The 18,189-nt window shown below is 55.2% G+C and overlaps 1 protein-coding gene across 1 annotated transcript in view; it reads right to left on the reverse strand.

Annotated features, from left to right (window-relative positions):
- Positions 1-17,944, reverse strand: part of SULT4A1 (sulfotransferase family 4A member 1) — a 33,000-nt gene extending 15,056 nt beyond the window's left edge. Inside the window, exons 1-2 of the mRNA XM_032261404.1 lie at positions 17,674-17,944; positions 134-264 (exon numbers count right to left, since the gene is read on the reverse strand). Of these exons, the coding sequence (XP_032117295.1) occupies positions 134-264; positions 17,674-17,842 (300 nt within the window). The 5' untranslated portion in view covers positions 17,843-17,944. The remainder of the gene's footprint in view (positions 1-133; positions 265-17,673) is intronic.
- Positions 17,945-18,189: the final 245 nt, after the last annotated feature.

Below are 18,189 nucleotides of genomic sequence, written 5' to 3' on the forward strand. Positions count from 1 at the left end.
GCCTGCCAGGTTCTCTCCAGGCCATCTGCTCTCCCCTAACCCACAGAGCCCTCAGAAGCAACTGTCACTCATTGGGATAACTGCAGAAATACCCTAAAGCGGTGCTGGCACAGGTGCCGCGGGCCCTGGGTACCTTGATGATGTCCAGGCCCGGCTGCGGATACTCCAGGACCGGGAGCTGCTCGTCAATGTTCATCAAGCCAATCTCATCAGGGTCCGCGCCCTGGCTCACCAAGTAGACCACCTCCTGCAGCAAGCTGGTGCCTGGAAGGGAGAGGCCCCCGAGAGGGGTGCTCAGAGGAAGCCCAAGCGCCCCGCCCTATACTTGGGTCAATGCCTGCTGCCCCAGAAGGGGCTCAAGAGCCCCAGGTGGGGCCCAGGGTGACTCAAGTCTGGGAGAGGAGGACTGGGCCCCGCACAGTCTCAGCCTGAATCCCCCGTGCTGGGCACGGGCCAGTCGGCTCTGATTCTTAGAGGGGCCAAGATGCTTCGCAAAGCTTTTAGGAGAACAGAACAGAACCTAGCGCCTGTTATGGAAGAGGCTCAGGGGCTGTAACCACTGGGTGACTCGGTCCGAGGCCCCTAGAGGCCGAACCTGGCAGTTTACGCAGGAGTGATGGGTCGGGGGAATGTCCCGCCGGCCAAGATAAAAAAACGCCATCTGCCCAGTATCTACTAAAGCTGTGTATATAGCCCGTGATCCTGGAGCTATCCTGGGAGACACCCAAGGGGAGCCAGAGCTTGCGTACAGGTACACAGGTTCTAGAACAATCTTGGCCACATCACTCATAAAGTGACTTGGAAACACAAATATCCATCAGCAATAGAATGAGTAAGTTGTGACCACGGGATACTAGACAGCAGCAATGAAAAAGAATGAACTGCTAGATGCAGCATGCCAAGTCCCACAGACAATGCCACAGTGTCATCCCACCCCAAGGCCCTCTGCAGTACAATCCTGTATGTCCCATTGGCATGAGATTCAAGAATGGGCTAAACTAAACTGGAGTGACAGCAGTGAGAACAGTGGTTATATTTGGGGCTGGTTATTGATTCAGAGAAGACACAAAGGAGACTGCCGGGTCTAGAGCTATTAACTTGGTCTGGTGGGAATGACACGGAAGCATGCTACAGTATTAGGATATATGCAGGTTTTCATCTGTGGCTCCTGGCTGATGATTCCCCTAGCTCTTTTCACAGTCTTTTGTCATAACGTTGGAGCACTCCAGGCCTCAGAAGCAGGGCTCAGTAAACAGCATCTGTCTCTCCGTCTCTCTGGCCTTCTCCTGCCCCCCTTTCACCTGCTCCTTTTTCTTCCCAAGGCAGGCCATACAAACTGAAATGTACTTGAATCTTCCTCTGCCTTTCTGTCTTAGAGCTGGCCATGAAGAAATTCCCTGGCCTGGGCACAGTGGCTCATGCCTGTAATCCTAGCACTCTGGGAGGCCAAGGCGGGAGGACTGTTTGAGGCCAGAAGTTCGAGACCAGCCCGCACAGCATAGCAAGACATTGTCCCTACAAAAATAAAAAATAAAAACACTAGCTGGGCATGGTGGTGTACATCTGCAGTGCCAGCTACCCAGGAGGCTTAGGTAGAAGGATTGCTTGAACCCAGGAGGTAGAGGCTGTAGTGAGCTGTGACTGCACCACTGCACTCCAGCCTGGGCAACAAAGTGAGAGCCTATCTCAAAAAGCAAAAAGAAAAATTCTCCGATCTGCCTTGTCTGACTGCGTGGGTCATGAGACCCCATTTTGAAAGGGGTCCTGCCCCCTGCCTGGGAGAAAGGAATGCTGCACAGACAGGCCCTGCGGGGCTTCCCCACTCCCACTGATAGCACTGGGATCACACTCCTTTTGTCCAATCCCATTTCTACACGGCTGTCCATGCTTCAATCATGTCTAGCCAATGAAGGCTCCATAAAAGGCCCAAGAGGACAGGTTGAGGAGCTTCCAAAGAGCTGAACACACGGGGCTCCTGGAGGGTGGCTTGCCTGGAGAGGGCATGGAAGCTCTATACCCCTCCTCCATCCTCCATATGCGCCTCTTCCTTTGGTATTCATCAGAAGCCTTTCCAACATCCTTTATAATAAACCAGGAAAGTCAGTGTTGCCCTGAGTTCTGTGAGTCACTCTGGCAAATTAGTCAAATCTGGGTGGGGGGTATGCGAACCCCAGTTTGTAGCCAGTGGGTCAGAAGCACAGGCAAAATAAGCCGGGGCTTGCGGCTGGCATGGGAAGTGGGGGCAGTCTTGCAGGACTGAGCCCTTGCCCTGTGGGATCTTGTGCTGTCTGCCAGTGAGCAATGCTGGAATTGAATTGGACGGGGGACACCCAGCTGGTGCCGCTGTAGAACTGAGTGCCTGCTTGCTGGCGGGGAGAAATCCCCACCCCGTTGGTCACAGGAGTCCTCTGTGTTGACTGTTGTGGTGTGAGGGCAGAGGAAAGGCAGTTGAAGGGCTTTTTCCAACTCATATGCATGTATAAGACATAATTTGATTAAAAAGAGAAAAAACCACCTCTGCCTGCCAGTGGCCTGGTCAGCGTAACCTGCTCTCCCAAGACTGCAGCGAGACTCGGCCAACGGGAAGGGCCTGAGCGAGCCCAACGTGCCACGCCATGAAAGACAAGGAGAGGCTGTGGGGGAACAAGGACCCGCATGTGCTGAGGACACCCTGAACTCCCAGAAGAAATGGGCACAGCTTAAGCCACTGTGGTCCCCTCAGATCCACGGCTCTGGTTTCTGCCACTGGCTCCGCATCTCCTGAACCTGAAGATGGTGACAGCCCAGAGTGCAGCCCCGGTCCCCTCCCTCCAGGCCACACCGAGGCCCACCCCTCCACACTTCGGCCTCCAGGGCACATGCCTATGAACTCCAGGCAGCTCACCTGCTGCCCAGCGCCTCAGCAGGACCCGGCCAGCTCCGGGGGCAGCGTCTGAGGCTGCCTGCTCCGCAGCCCATGCTGCCCGTGTCAGCAAGCAGTCCCTCCACCCGACAGGGGCTCGGGCTGGATGGGGGCCTTGCTGCGGCTCACCCTGCTCCTCTCCTCTCTCTGTGCCTCAGTGAGCCCTGCCAACCCTGCCATCAGGTATGTCCAGAGCTGACCCTCCCCCAAGGACAATGCGTGCTCACACCTGAGCTGCTTCCCACAAGGGCTCCTCCCTGGCTCTCTGCTGCCATCCAGCTCACCCTGCCTTCTAGTCCAGAGGTCCCCAACCCCTAGGCCACAGGTTTGTGGCCTGTTAACAACTGGGCCGAACAGCAGGAGGTGAGTGGTGGGCATGACCATCTGAGTTCTGCCTCCTGTCAGATCAGCGGGAACATCAGATTCCCATAGGAACACAAACCCTACTGTGAACTGCACATGTGACGGATCTAGGTTGCATGGTCCTTATGCGAATCGAATTAAACCCTGATGATCTGAGGTGGAACAGTTCCATCTTGAAACCATCCCCATCACCCCACCACTTGGGTCCATGGAAAAACTGTCTTCCTCGAAACCAGTCCGTAGTCCCAGAAAGCTTGGGGATCACTCTTCTAGTCTGTTTTCAACCCAAAAGCCAAAACTGTAGCTTTAACATGGAAGTCAGGCCCCACCACTGTCTACTGCAGCCATCTGGGGCAGCTCTGCACCTCCGCAGAGTCATGGCAAGGCCTTCACCACGTCCCACCTGCTCACCACCTGGCTCTCCCCTGAGCTCCCTTCGGCCTCTGATCCCAGCCAGCTCTTCCCCAGGCTGCCAGCACTGGCACCCCTGCCTGGAACCCTCATCCACAGCATAGGACAGGATCCTCCTGGCACCTACCGATAAAGCCACACACCTGGAGCAGGCAAAGCAATGCCCACCGCCAACCCTGTGGTGCCCCCTCCCCCCCGTTGGCCTCGAATGGGAGGGTCCATGAGCACTGCCCTTACAGACAGGGAAACAAGGCGCTGGGAAGTGGGGGCCATGCTTGGAGCTGGAGCCGCTTCCCGACAGGCCAGGTGGGGTCGAGGCAGGAGTGAGAGGCGGAGGTGTCCTAGTGAGGCCTGTCTTGCTGCTGCATGACAAGCAGGGGCATGGGGCTGTGGCCACGCTGGGTCCCCTGCAGAGCAGTAAGGATGACCAAACCGCTGCCGAGGTGGGGGCCCAGGAGTGAACCAACCTTCCTCATCACAGGCCCCAGCAGATCCACCCTGATGGGAAGAGCCAAGCTTTCAAACAGAAACCAGGGGCGCCAGCAGGGCGGGGCCAGCTGCTGGCCAGGAACTCAAGCTGCGCACGCTCTCCAGCAGCCCCTTCTCAAGTCGGCTGGAAGCAGTAACTCACAGAAGTGCTTCTGCTGACACCACTGCAATCACTCCTGAGTGGAAACCAATCAGTACCCTCTGCAGCAGAGAGCAGTGCACCCTGACACCTGGACTTGGGTCGAGGCCTGCGGGAGGCCACTGCCGTGCTGGGTGGAACTCCCCGGGACTCTAGGACATAGCCTATTTCAACACCGGACACAGAGCCCATCAAAATTCCCACTGGAACTCAGCACAGAAAGCATCAAAACTGATCAGAATAGCGTGGCAGGCACTAGGACCCTGTGGCTGAAACCCTTTGATTTTCACTCATAGGATTCACCAGTGGCACCTGTGATAGGTACAGGTGGCAGGGAAATATGGCGCAGAAGAGGACAGGTCCTCAGCAGGGGCCCCACCCTCAAGCCAAAAGGCCTGACACCAAGGCCCAAAGTGACAACTTACATCCTCGTTTTCCCAATCAAATGTTATCTTTTCAAAAACCACGCCCTGCCCCCAATCCTGTGCCTATAAAAACCCCAGCCAGCAGAGAGAGGAGAAGCAACTGGATGTCAGAGACTGTGGTTGGATATCAGACAGAAGCAGCGTGACTTCAAGAGACAGGTTGATGGTGTAGCTTCAGAGAGTCTGGCCAGGGATGGCTAGACTCCAGGGGAAAATAACCTTCCCACCCCATCCCATTTTCAGCTCCCCTTCCTGCGGAGAGCCACTTTCATCAGCAATAAAATCCACCATACTAGCCATCTTCAACTCGTTCATGCGGCCTCATTCCTCCTGGATGCCGGACAAGAACCACAAGTGCTGTGCAAAAGGCTGTCACACTGACCCTTTGCCCTCACTGGCAGAAGGCAGCTGCCTCATACGGAAAGGCAGAGGGTCCACTGAGCTGGTAAGACTTAAGCCATCCTCAGATAGCTGACTTAAAAGAGCACTGTAACACTTCCTCTGGGGCTTCAGGAGTTGCAGGTGCTCCCCCCAGGAACCCCACAGGTACTGCTGTGGGACTGGTACAAAGTTTGTGCCTGCACCCACTCACCTGCATGCTCCCTGCCTAGAGGGGTGGAACCAAGGAGGCTGGAGTGAATGGAGTTTGCCCCCGCCGGCGCCAGAGCAGGCACCTGACTCCAGCACTCGTGTACTCCAGTTCCCATTTGTGAAGGAGTCAGGGCCATGTCCTGCTTCACCTGTACCTAGTTTAAAAAGCCAGACCTATAAGGCACAAAGAGCCACACTTCTCTCCTCCCCTAATCCCACTCCCCAGACGGAGAGCTTTGGTAGAGTTTACCCTCAAATTTCCAAAATGTCTGCTGATAGCATTTTATGGTCTGTACATTTTAGATGAGCTAAAGATTTTGACCATGAAAGATGAGGGCTTAGCCAGGTTCCCTAACACACAAGCTTCCCTCCTGCCGATACAGTCACAGCACGATTTTGGACTCAATTCAAGGCTTAATTTGGTGTTTCATGCAAAGTATACCATGTAGTGATTACACTTCATGGTGCACATGCATTTTTGTACAATATTTCACTTTTGTACAGTATTTCACCTTTCTCAGAGTAGGTAACTGCCTTAGTTTCCTTATTTCATTTTCTACATTGCTATTAATAATTCCTTCCACAACTCTAACAAACCTCTACACGGCCGGAGACACCAGTGGGTGTTTCCTCGGTCCCGTCTGCTGCTGGGGGACGTGCCTGCCCCCTCTGCTCTACCTCCCTCGCCTGAGTGAGCAGCCTGGCATGGCTCAGTGGGATCTTCCTGGCCCTCCCCCGACCTTGGGTGCACTGGTCCTTTATGCATGTCCCCCAACTACAGGTGCCCTGGCTGTGTCCTGTGCGTGTGAGACTGAGGTGACTGCAGGCGTCCACATCCACCTCCCATGTGAGGGACAATTTGGTTGGGTACAGAAGCCCAGCCTGGAGATCGATTTCCGTCATCCTGTCTTCTCGCTGTCCGTGTTGCTGCTGAGATCCCGGGGGCCCATTTTTCCCTCTGTGGGAGTTCTGAGATCTTCCCTTTGCCCCAGTTTGCTCATTCACGAGGCCAGACACTTGGCGGGGGCTGGAGGCGTCTTTTATTGAGCTCTGAACATTCTGAAAACTCTGGTTTCAATAATTTCCTCTCTTCCATACTCTGTTCTCTTTCTGGAACTCCAAGATTCATCTTCCATTTTGCTTATCTTTTTGCTCCTATTTGCCACCATTTGGTAAACATTTTTATTCTACGTCCTGGGCTCTTTTCTCAGCCTGACCACCCAAACCTGGCAACTGTGCATTTAAAGCCTCCGCTCATGCTTTCCAGCCCCAGGGGTCCTTCACAACCTCTCATTATTCCTGTGTTCACTGCTGCTTCCCTTACAGAAAGCAACATGCGTCTTGACTCTCAGAAGACACCGCAAAGGCTTACGAGTGGAGGTGCTGCTATCCTGGGCTTTTGGGTTACTTCTGCTCCTCACATGGTCTTTGATTTCTGAGTCCTTTTTTCTGCTTTGTGTTTTGTCTCTGCAGGTCTCTATCCTTCCTGTTGGAGACTGGCTGCCTGCTGATCTTGAGTCTACTCACAGGTGAGGGAGAGATCCTGGGAGCAGCCCCGGGGGCCCCATGTAGCGGGGGCAGCAGCCTCCATGCTTTCACAGCTAAGGATCTGTCACGTCAGTGGGAGATTCCATGAGTAGAAATAGGCCTCTGCTTTGGGGTCAATTTTTCAAGAGGGTGGCTCCGACACTCAGCCTGGAGACTGGAACCAGGGCGCAGGCATCCTGAGAGCTGAGGAGAGGAGGGGCTGGTAATCCCACCCTCCAAGTGTGCGGCCTGTGTGCAACCCTGCTTCCCACACGCCTTGTGTCCCAGCCTTCAGCTGTGCACAGGACCCTCACATCACAGCCTCTCTGATCCCTAAAGAAGAAAACTGTCTTGGTGACAGCCTCTGTTTCCTATCCCCAGTGTCATGGCCACCACGTCAATTGCTTCCTAAGCTGGGCTGCTGAACTGGTTCCCACCTGGCTGCCCTCCCCACTGCGGCATTCAGGTTCCCCCCCCCCCGCGCCGTCCAGTGAGCCAGCACTCAGCCCTGCCCTGGGAGTTCAGAGTTTGTCATTTGAGTGAGGTTTCAAGATGAGACAGATACCAGCATGTGTGTTCAGTCCGCCCCACTGAAACACAGCCCTCCCCCACAGGGTTCTGGAGTCCCAGGACATCCACAGGGAAGTCAGAATCCCCCAGCTCTCTGAGAAGCTGCAATAGTTGGATTTTTTTTTTTTTGAGACAGGGTCTCTCTCTGTGGCTCAGGCTAGAGTACAATGGCATGATCATGGCTCACTGCAGCCTCACCCTCCTGGGTCCAAGCGATCCTCCCACCTCAGCCTCCTAAGTAGCTGTGACCACTGACACATGCCACCACACCTGGCTAGTATTTTTTTTAATTTTAGTTTTTGTAGAGAACGGGTCTCCCTATGTTGTCCAGACGGTCTCCAACTCCTGGGCTCAAGCGATTCTCCCACCTCAGCCTCCCAAAGTGCTGGGATGACATATGTGAGCCACCACGCCTGGCCCAGAGCCGAACTTTTAAAGGGGCAACCCCTCAGGACCAGACAACAGTCCAGGGCCTGGGGACTTTCTGCCCCTATCCATGTGGGAACCGCCCCCCAATAGACACAGAGAATGCTCCCTACCTCCAAAAGGAAGAGGAAAAGGTGAAGGACGCCTGTTAAGCGCCTGCTGTGGCCTGTCCCCGTGCTTCTGGAACTGCCTCTCAGCTCTCAGAACAATGCCCTCGACATAGAGCAGGACGCGAAGCTCTGAGAGGAAAAGCAGAGCTCTTGGTGGCCTGGCTGGCCGCTGGATGGGGAAACCAGGACTTCCCGAGCCCAGTTCACACACCCGCTGAGGACATGTCAGCCGAGACCCAGGAGCTCACTAATGACCTCCCCCTCGAGTCTCACATGCCTCGCTGTGGCTGCTATTACCATCTGGCTTCACACGGGACCACACAGGCTCAGGGACAAACCACCGTCCAGGGCCACAGAAGCCAGTGGACAATGAACCTAGCACCTAAACCCTTTGCTCCAGAACCAGAGTGCTTTACACACACATCAGACACACACTACACACACACAGACATATGTATACCCACACACCACAGACAACACACATACCACACACCTCCAAACACTGCATGCACACACAGCCGACACAGCACATGTGCACTCACACCCACACACATACATCACATGCACACACATACCACACACATACATACCCACACACACAACACACACACAGCACCAAGGCTCACAAAGTAAGCGAGCAGCAAAACAGGGCTGAATCCCACGTGTACTCACTTCCAGGCTAAATTTCTGACCATTTCCTAGCTAGGATCAAGCAACAGTGAGCCAGATGGGACAGGTGCTGAGACTGACCCACACCCATGACAGTGGCAGCTCACTTCTAGGCCTGGGCCCCTGGGACATGAGTTGCAGCCATCCCCACGCCACCCCTGCCCACTCTGGACCCACATCCACAGCCAGACCCCTGCTGGATGCAGAGGGGAACAGGCGCAGTCACTGGCCATGATTCCCTCCTCCTGCTGGAGTGACGCCAGGCAGCGGTGGCGTGCTGGGCTCCATAGTCAGGTCTGCCCAGTCCAGGATGCTCCAGCAATCCTGGCTTGGCCCCAAGCCTCTGTCTGATAAGACTCTGAAAACCTGGAGCCCAGAATCCCAGCCTAACTCTGCTAGTGACTCTGGGAGGCCTGAAAGTCACTGCTCCTCTGGGTCTCAGTTTCCTCAAAGTGAAACTCTCCTGGGCCTTTAGTTCTTCTGTTCCGGGTACACAACCTCCTACCAAGAGGCAGAGGCTGTTGCACCTTCAGACAGAGCTGGCTCAGCACGCACAGAGTGGCTCTAACCCAGGGGGGCGAGGCTCCGCCCTTGTATGAGTGCTTAAGAAAGTCTGGGGAGGCTTTTATTAAAAAAAAAAAACAGCCTTTGCAAGGGACCTTAAGGATGCGGGGAGAAATCAGCTGTAAGCAGCTTTGGGGAAAGGGGACTGTGGTGTAGGCATTAAGGGCCCCAGTTTTCCCTCATGGAGCACCTCCAGACATCAGCTGTAGTGATGATGGTGCGGACAATGGGAGATGCAGCAATGACCCTAGCACATGCCCATGCGCATCTCTGCCGTGTGACTTCACAGCCCCTCATAAAGGTCCTGCTCTGTGACTCTGGACACAATGATGTGACCTGGGCAACTGAGACCTTTGCATGTCTCCACTTATTCTTCTGCACTTCCACTATAACCAAGAGAAGGCCATTCCCAGAAGGACTAGCCTGCTAGTCCCAGGAAGAGAAAAAGAGGTGCCTGGAGCAGAGCTGCCCCCGCCACGCCCAGCCCGAAGCAGGGCCCCAGTCAATCTGCACACATGGGGGACAGTCTGGCCAAGACTAGCTGGGAAGGAATCAAGGCCTTGCCCAAAATCAAAATTCAGATCTAAGTCTTTGTAACTGCTCCCTCCTCCAGCAGAGCCTGCCAGTGCCCACCACACCCCTCAGCTGCCCTAGAGTCACCTGCAGTGCTGGTGAAGGCTTCAGACTTCAATCACCTGCACCTGCTTCCCACCTGCCACAGAGGAGCAGGCCCACGTGTGCAGGAAGCCAATGCCCTGAGCCACCCATCCCACTAAGGGACAAGAACTGGCACCTGCCCCCCACACCCCAGAGAAGGCTCCTGGCTGTGTTTAAGTTGTCTCTCAAGGGATCCTGGCAGGCTGAGCCCCAGGAGCCCACAGAAGCACCCCTTTGCTGGCTTCCTTCCCACTTGCCTTCTGAGACCACCTCCCACCTGACCATCAGAGGCCCACTCTCTAGCACAAGGAGGTCCGCTCTCTAGTAGGAAAGCACACCCACCCACATGCCTGGAATGTCAGGCTGGAGAGAGGCAAGAGCCACGCGGGCTCTGGATCTGACAGTCCTGATTTGGAAACCAGCTTGACTGCCTCTGGATGCTGGGACACTGGATGAGATGTGCCCCTGTATGTGGATACTTCATCTGGAAGGCGAGGACAGTGGCGAACTCAGTGCCGCAATTCCCCACAGAGCGCCCTGCAGGCTTCAGTAGCAGCAACGATGGTGCGGACGGTGACGCGGACAAGGCCCTGACCCCACTCGTGACCCTGGGGCCGGCACCCTCCCAAGCCAGGCCCGCTGGAAGGAGGTGGCAGCACAGGGAGATGCCACCACAGAGTCGAGTCGGCCTGGGCCAGTTTCTTCTCAGGGCCTTGGTTTCTTACCCCCAGAATGGGCTATTTCCTGACAAAGTTGTGAGGATGGGCAGGATAAAACAAAGTACTTGGCGATAAAACAAAGACGGGAAACCTGCTCTCTTCCCTAGTCACTCTGAGGTTTGAGCAGGACAAATGCCAATCCCCTAGTCCAATGCCCCTGCCGCCGGCGGGGGTCAAGAGGTCCCAGGAGAGTCTGGCTCATTTCAAGTTGAGCCAAGTCCTGAATGAAGCCCAAGCCAGGACCTCTGGCTCAGTAACCCACTAGCTTAGCTTCCAGTTTCCAAATCATGCTTTAAGGAAGCTTCCACCTCCCAATGGGCTCTCCACTCTCCCCTCACTCACTCCAGAAGCCCACGCTAGGACCCTACTCCGGCTAACCACCACGCAGTCACACCATACAACACCCTGTCCCATATCCCAGGAGCTACAGACGCATAGCCCACCACCTGATCTAGTGATCAGAGACCAGGAGGGACCACTGGGGCCATTTCCCCCTAGATAGGATGCTGGAAAGAGCTGCCCCACACTAACAGGGAGAGGTCAGTAAACTACAAGATCCTAGCTTCACTCAACCAAGATGGGCCCTTCCACAGAGGCAGGAGGCAAGCACCAGCTCAACTGAGACAGAGCCCCAGAGGAAGAGAAGCCAGCCCATGCAGGTGGCAAGAATTCAGGTAAAATGTTTCCACACTGGTAAAGGCCAAGGGTGGGCCCATGTGACAGCATAGAACCTCTGGGGCCAGAGACTCCAGAGAGTGTTAGAGTGAGCACAGAGTTGGAACCCAAACACAGGCTCTTCCCCAGACCTAGGCCAGGTGCTCAGGAGAAAGAGTGGGGGGTGGCATGCTTTGCAGAGAGCCTTCCACAGCGCCACCGCTGTGGGAAAAGACAAGCATCTTCCCTGTACCCTTCTCCCTTATGGGAAAAAGGCTTTAAGCCACTGGGAGAGGGGCAGCAAACCCTGTCACCTCCCAGGCACTGGTGAAAACCCAATGTGGCTAGAGATGGGTAAAAGCAAAAACCAAGACTGCCCTGGGGGAGGGCAGGAAACTGTCCCTGGGCCCTGACTACTAGAGATCCTCAATGCTACAGAAGGGACATGAAACTCCTGCCCAAGAGTGACCATCCAGGCAGAGTTTGGCTGCCACGCAGAGGAGGGCAGGATCAATGAAAAAGCCCCACCCAGACCCAGCAACATGGAGCCTGCATAAGACCGCAGCTAGACCACACAACAGAGAACCCCGAAATCCCACTGCCAAGCTAGCAAACCTAAGTACCAGGTAAGAGCAGTCTATCACTGGCACAGGGACAAGAGTGTACAGACAAAACTCCTCCACAGCCCAGACCTATGAGGTAGACCAAAAGCTGAAGGTGGAGCAGGAACACTGAGAAAAACCCTCTGGAAACTCAGCCCTCCACCGAACACAAGCTAACACTGCAAGAATATGAAACCAGCTCAAGGTAATCAGATCAACAATCGAACCCAAACCAGCCCAACGAGATGGAGGTAACTCAGTTCTTTATACTAATGGACTAGCAGTAAAAAGCCAGCCTCTTTTCCAAGCATAAATATGGCTGACCTTAGTCTCTACTGTGTTGAACAACAGTCAAATGGTACTATTCACAAAAAAGGCAAAAACAAAACAAACAAACAAAAAACTCACCTCTCAGGAGACAAAGCAATCAACAGAATCAGACTCATGGAATTTATAAGAAGTCTGATTGATATGCTAAAGGTTCCCAAGAAAAAGATGAACAACATGCATGAACAGATGGGATATTTCAGCAGATAAATGGAAACTCTAAGTGGAAATGCTAGAAGGAAAAAACATAGCAGAAACATTGAATGCTTTTGACAGCTCATCTATAGACTTGATACAGCAGAAGAAAAAAACAGTTAGCCACAGATTGGTCCACAGAGATTACCCAAACTGGAACACACAGAGAAAAAGAAAGAAGCCAGGTGCAAGTAGCATGCCTGCAGACCCAGGCTGAGGAAGGAGGACTGCTTAAGCCCAGGAGTTCTGGGCCAGTGTGAGCAGCACAGTGGGATCCTGTCTCAAAAAAGAAAAAAACAAGAAGAAGAAGAAAGAACAAAGAAGAAGAAGAAGGAAGAAGGAGGAGAAAGAGGAGGAGGAAGAGGAGGCAGCGGCGGCAGAGGAGGAGGAGGAAAAAGAAATTACGGCCAGGCATGGTGGCTCACACCAGTAATCCCAGCACTTTGGGAGACCAGGGCAGGAGGACTTCTTAAGCCCAGGAGTTCAAGACCAACTTGGTCAACGTTGCAAGACCCCTATCTCTACAGAAAATTAAAAAATTAGCCAGGCATGGTGGCTCATGCCTGTGGTCCCAGCTACTCAAGAGGCTGAGGTGGCAGGATCACTTGAGCCTGGGAGGTTGAGACAACAGTGAGCATTCCAGCCTGGGCGACAAACGAAGACCCAGTCTTCAAAAAAAATAAAAATAAAGATAAAAAAATAAAACTATGCAAGCCAGAAGACACATAAGCATCATCTCTAGAGTTCTGAAAGCTACCACAGGGGAGGCCTAGGAAGAATGTTTAGTCCCTCATCTAACAGACAGGTGGACTTGAAGAGGGGATGTCATCAGGTAATCAGAGGGGAGGGGAAGCAGACACCAGGGGAGGGGAGCAACACACCAGACAAGAGGAGCAGACAGTTCCCTGTGGCTGGCAAGCAAGGAGGTGGAACAGGTGGAGTCCCGACCACAGAAGGGCAGGCTAAGGAGGGGAATGCTGCCTGGCAGCAATGGGAGCCAGTGAAGAATTCTAAGCTTGGAGGACCTAAGTTAGACTGGTGTTTCTAGGAGATCACTGAAGCTTCGGAGTGAAGGATGGGCCAGAGGGGGACTCAGGAGGCCACTGCAACACTCCAGGTGAGAGGGGAAGAATCCTAAGACTGTGCCAGGAGCTGAAGGAGCCAAAAGATCTGAGAGCTGCTTGCGGGGCAGATTCACCCCTCATAGAAGGAAATAACAAGGGCATGGGGGAGAAGGAGTCATCGCTGTCTGGGAAGAATGAGAAAGTAGGAATCCAGGAGGAGGCCCTGGAGCTCAGACAAGCAGACGCAAGGTTTCTTCCTGTTCCGCAAGGGCCAGCTACTCAGGGAATGCCCCCAGGAGCCCCGCTTTCTTCTTCCTCCTGAACCCTGAGTCGTTCTGCAGGCTTTCGCCTCCCAGCCCGTGGAGTGATGGGGAGAAACCTGCCCCCTGCACACTCAGGATAGTTGTTTTGCCACCCCCTTCCCCAGTTCAAGCCCCTGATTACATGTAACAGCCAGAAGACAAAGGGGAAGGGATGAGGGAGCAGGAGGGGAAGGATGGGGAAAGAGGAACTTCTCGGTTCTTCTGCTACAAAACCAGGTTCCATTCTTCAGGCCTCTGCATTCCCTCGTGGCATGCAGGTAACTCACCATGCTGCCGTGAGACACTGTTACCCTGTGTGGTAAAGCTCAAGGGGCTCCGCACGCTCCCTGATCTCAGAACAAATGTCAGCCCCACAACCTCCTGGAGGGCGATGGGTCCTTCCTCACCCACCCACTGAGGCAAGGAGACACCTCCTGCGCATGGGAACCCAGGAAGCGCTGGCAGGTGCTAGCTCCCACTCCCAAACCTCTCTTCTCCCCTCCTGTGGGTGGTTTCTCTCCAGGGTCTACACTCGGTGCTGGCACTATTCTGGTCCTTTGCCCTCCCTGGGCCCTCATTTTCACATCTATAAAAAGGAAACAGTTGCAAGAGCACAGGGCTGCCCTGAGGATGGAAGCGGGTAGAGAGCGGGATAGCATCTCTAATGGGTAATCCACCCAACCTGCCTCCTCCTCCATGTAGTCTCCCAAGATCCTCCTCTTCAGAACCCTCATTCCCAGGCCATTTATCTGATTCTGAGAACCGCCACCCTGGCTTGTCAGGTAACTCTTCAGCATTAGGACTCTGGCTTCCCCCATGTCACCACAAGTGCCACAAGGTCACCACATGCACAGCCCTTCTGAAGCCTGTGCACAGTGACACACACCGAGAAAACTAGCATATCCGTCCAGCCTGGGACCTGCACACCGTGAGTCTCCCCTCAGCTTCAGCTCCCTTCAGCTTCAACCCCTGAGTTGTCTGAAAATTTAAGACTTGAATGCATCAGTCAGGTAAAATCCTCTCATTCTTAATGAGCAAACTGAGGTTCAGAGAAACCAGGTGGCTGAGTGGAGGCCACACAGTGAAGGGATGGGGCCCAGGCCCAGGCGCTTCCCTCTGCATCAGTGAGAATGCACACGCACTTCACGACTGGACGGAACCAAGGGGAAAATACAATCAGAGCGGGGGGTGCTCTGGCATGGACCATATTCCAAAGCCCAAGCTCTGTGACTTTGGGGCTGTGCCCTCTTGAGGACAAGCACTCAATTAGAATCAGCCTGTTGACAAAACCAATGGCAGCAATTCCATCAAACCAACAACACACAGGCACCATGTCTTCACAGACACAATTGGACTTAATACAACCAATACCCAGGAGCAAACAGGCTATAAGAATGAATGAGTATGAACAAAGTCAGTGATCCACAGAAAGGCCCCTCTCAGAAGACACAATGGGCTCCCACAGTCCAGATCACAGTTTACCTGGTGCTGTCCAGCAGAACTTTCAGCTGTGATGGGAACACCCCACATCTGTGCTGTCCAATGTGGCAGCCGCTAGCCCCATACGACTGTTGAGCACCTGAACACGGTGATGCACTGAGGAACCGAATTTCCACTTTTATTTCATTAAATGTAAGCAGCCACCTGTGGGCAGAGGCTCCCACGCTAGAGAGCACAGTCCTAACCTGTCAGCTAAGCTAGAATGTCACAAGCACAAAAAGAATCCCAGCAAGCAGCACGGGGTTGTGGGAAAAACTACCAGAGAGGAAGAGAAGGCCAGGATCTAATTATCATTGCCTTAGCCACCAGGAAGCCCCAGCAGCCTGTGAACCCGTTTCTCCATCAGCGGAGGGTGGGAAGGGGCTGACAAGGGACCAGGCCCTTCCGGCTCTGACCACCTGCAAGTTCAGTAGGATCTCCTAGACCTGGACACTGGAAATCCAAGGAGACCCGTGGGTTCCCTGCTGCAGCAGGTGAAAGGGGCTGTCAGTCCTGGCTACTTGCCCCAATCCCAGCACCAGCCAGGTCTCCCCTGTCAGACTGAGAGCTCACTAAGGACAGGCATCAGATGGGGCCTCTGTCGGTCTCCCTAGCACCTAGCAAAGCATCTGGTCACAACAGGTGTTCAGGGTGTAGAAGTCAGCATTAACCATGAGCCTTTCCTACATGCGTCTGGACCTGGGCTAAGGACTCTCACTCACCCTTTTGCTCATCCTCACAGCCATACATACATCAGTGGCCGAGGCAGTCTCTCCTGCCTCCGCAGAGACCATGGCTCAATGGGGCTCTATGATCTGCTCAGGGTCACCCTGCCGGTAAGCGGCAAAGTTGCATTCAAACCCAGGGCTTCCAACTCCAAAGCCAGGTTCTTAATGTGTAAGCACTGATGCCTGCTACAAATCCATCCCCAGTAGCAGAGGGAAGGAAAGGGAAAGAAAATATGAACTGGGCTACCTGAAGGCCACTTGGAGAGGCCTCAGAGAAGTGACACAAACCTCCAAATCCCTAAGTGGCTGAATGTGACTGCCAGCATTTTAAAGCCTACTAGAAAGAAGCCTGGGTCCCCCTCCTTCTTGGGCCCTTAAGACTTTCCAAGGGCAATGGAGCACCCATAGGGCAGGGGAGAGGCTGGCCATGGACCGGGAGACCTAGCTAGACCTGGCCTCTGACCCGCAACTGCATGACTCTGAGCAGTTTGTGCCTTCTGTGAGTGTCTGAAAAAATGGTATGAGAACCCCTTGCAGATTAACAGCTGTAGGGCACTTGGCACACAGGACTCCATGGCTGGCCACAGAAGCCAACGACATGTTTAGCCATTCCTAAAGCATTCTAGGTCCCCCCACGCGGCAACTGGCATGTGCTCAAGATAGCAGCCCCTCGAACACTCTGTTCTCCAACCCAACACCCTCTCCACTGACAGCCCCTACTCCAATCCTCCCCAGAAGAATGTCTGGGGTCTGCCCTCAGGTGTCTGGAACTCTATACAGCTAAGACAGCCAAGCCCACAGCTTTTCCCGAAACTGCCCGACTGCTGATCCAACATGACCTTAGAGCCAGACACCTTCTAATCCGCGCTGTGTCTGCCTCAAACACAATGGCAACAAGGGAATCCCTAGCGCATGTTTAGAGAACAGGAAAGCTATCTCCTTGCCCGACAAACCTCAGATGGGGTACCATACAATCTCCTACCTCAGGTCTGGAGACAGACCAGCCTAGCTTTCATTCCCAGGTCTGCCACTCACAAGCTGGGTGACCTTGGACCAGCCTCCTCCCCTCTCTGAGCCTCTATGCCTAGACTGTTAAGTGGGAATGGCCACCTCTAGCTCACACAGCTGTTATTGTGAATGTGACGTCAGTTGATGCTGGGAAATGGGAATGCCCCGGGTCTTGCCTCGGTGATGGAGGCAGCCCTGAAACCAGAGAATGTACAAGCAAGGCACTCCGGGCGGGGGCTGGTCCCATCCCCCACCGGAGCCCACGCTGGAAAGGAGGGACGTACGTTTCCACGTTGAAAGCCCTGACGCCCACGTTATGTCCCTTCCCAGGTGAACGCCAGGATTTTGCACTCATCAAAGGCTGGGCAGGATTCGGGAACAGAGAGGTTGAGTGACCTGCCCAAGGTCACATAGCCAGCCAGGTAAAGGGAGAAGCAGGGATGGGTGGCGGCCCTGGGTCCGTCCTCCTGCAGCCCCGGCCAAATAGGCTCCATCTCCACGGAACCGGCCGCCCTAGAAGGTCTCCGATCTTGGTTTCCCCAGGCGGGGGCCAAGCCCCTTCCCACTCCACCCCGCCGCGCCCTGCTCCGCCCTGCGGGGATCGGAGCACCGGGAAGGCGGTGGGCAGGGCGGGGGCGAGGGCGAAACCCTGCCGGGCAGAAGCCCCGGGCGCGGGCGCGGGCGCGGCGTCTACGCGGCCGCGCTGCAGGGCTGGGGCGCGGCGGGGCGGGCGCGGTCGGCGCGGGGCTCACCGGACTTGGGGTAGGTTACGATCCACACGTCGCTGGGCCGCACCGGGAAGTTGGCGATCTCCTCCATCTTCCCGCGGCAGAAGGGCGGCAGCCGCACGCCGTGGAACTCGAAGTACTTGCTCTCGAACTCCCCCGGGGTGCTGGGGGTCTCGGCCTCGCTCTCCGCCATGCCACCGCCGCCGCCGTCGCCGCCGCCCGGCCCGCAGCCCCGCACGCGCCCGCGCCCCGCACGCGCCCGCGCCCCACCGGCGCGCGGCGGCCGCTCCGCAGGCGTGACGTCACGGCGCCGCCCGACGCGCGGCGGAGGCTTCGCTCCGCAGGTATGACGTCATGGCGCCGCCTGGCGCGCCGCCGCGGCGCTCCACGGGCGTGACGTCACGGCGCCGCGGAGCCGCGCCCTCCCCGCCCCGCCCCTGGCCGCGGTCACCCACCGCTCCCTGGGCCGCCAGAAACTCCGGCCCGCGGTCCGCCGCCTCCTCCTTCGCGCGTGCGTTCATTCCGCTCGTGGCTTCTGTC

The sequence above is a fragment of the Sapajus apella genome, unplaced genomic scaffold, assembly GCF_009761245.1.
Source record: "Sapajus apella isolate SASKATOON/1434 unplaced genomic scaffold, GSC_monkey_1.0 scaffold123, whole genome shotgun sequence".
Classification (NCBI taxonomy): Eukaryota; Metazoa; Chordata; class Mammalia; order Primates; family Cebidae; genus Sapajus; species Sapajus apella.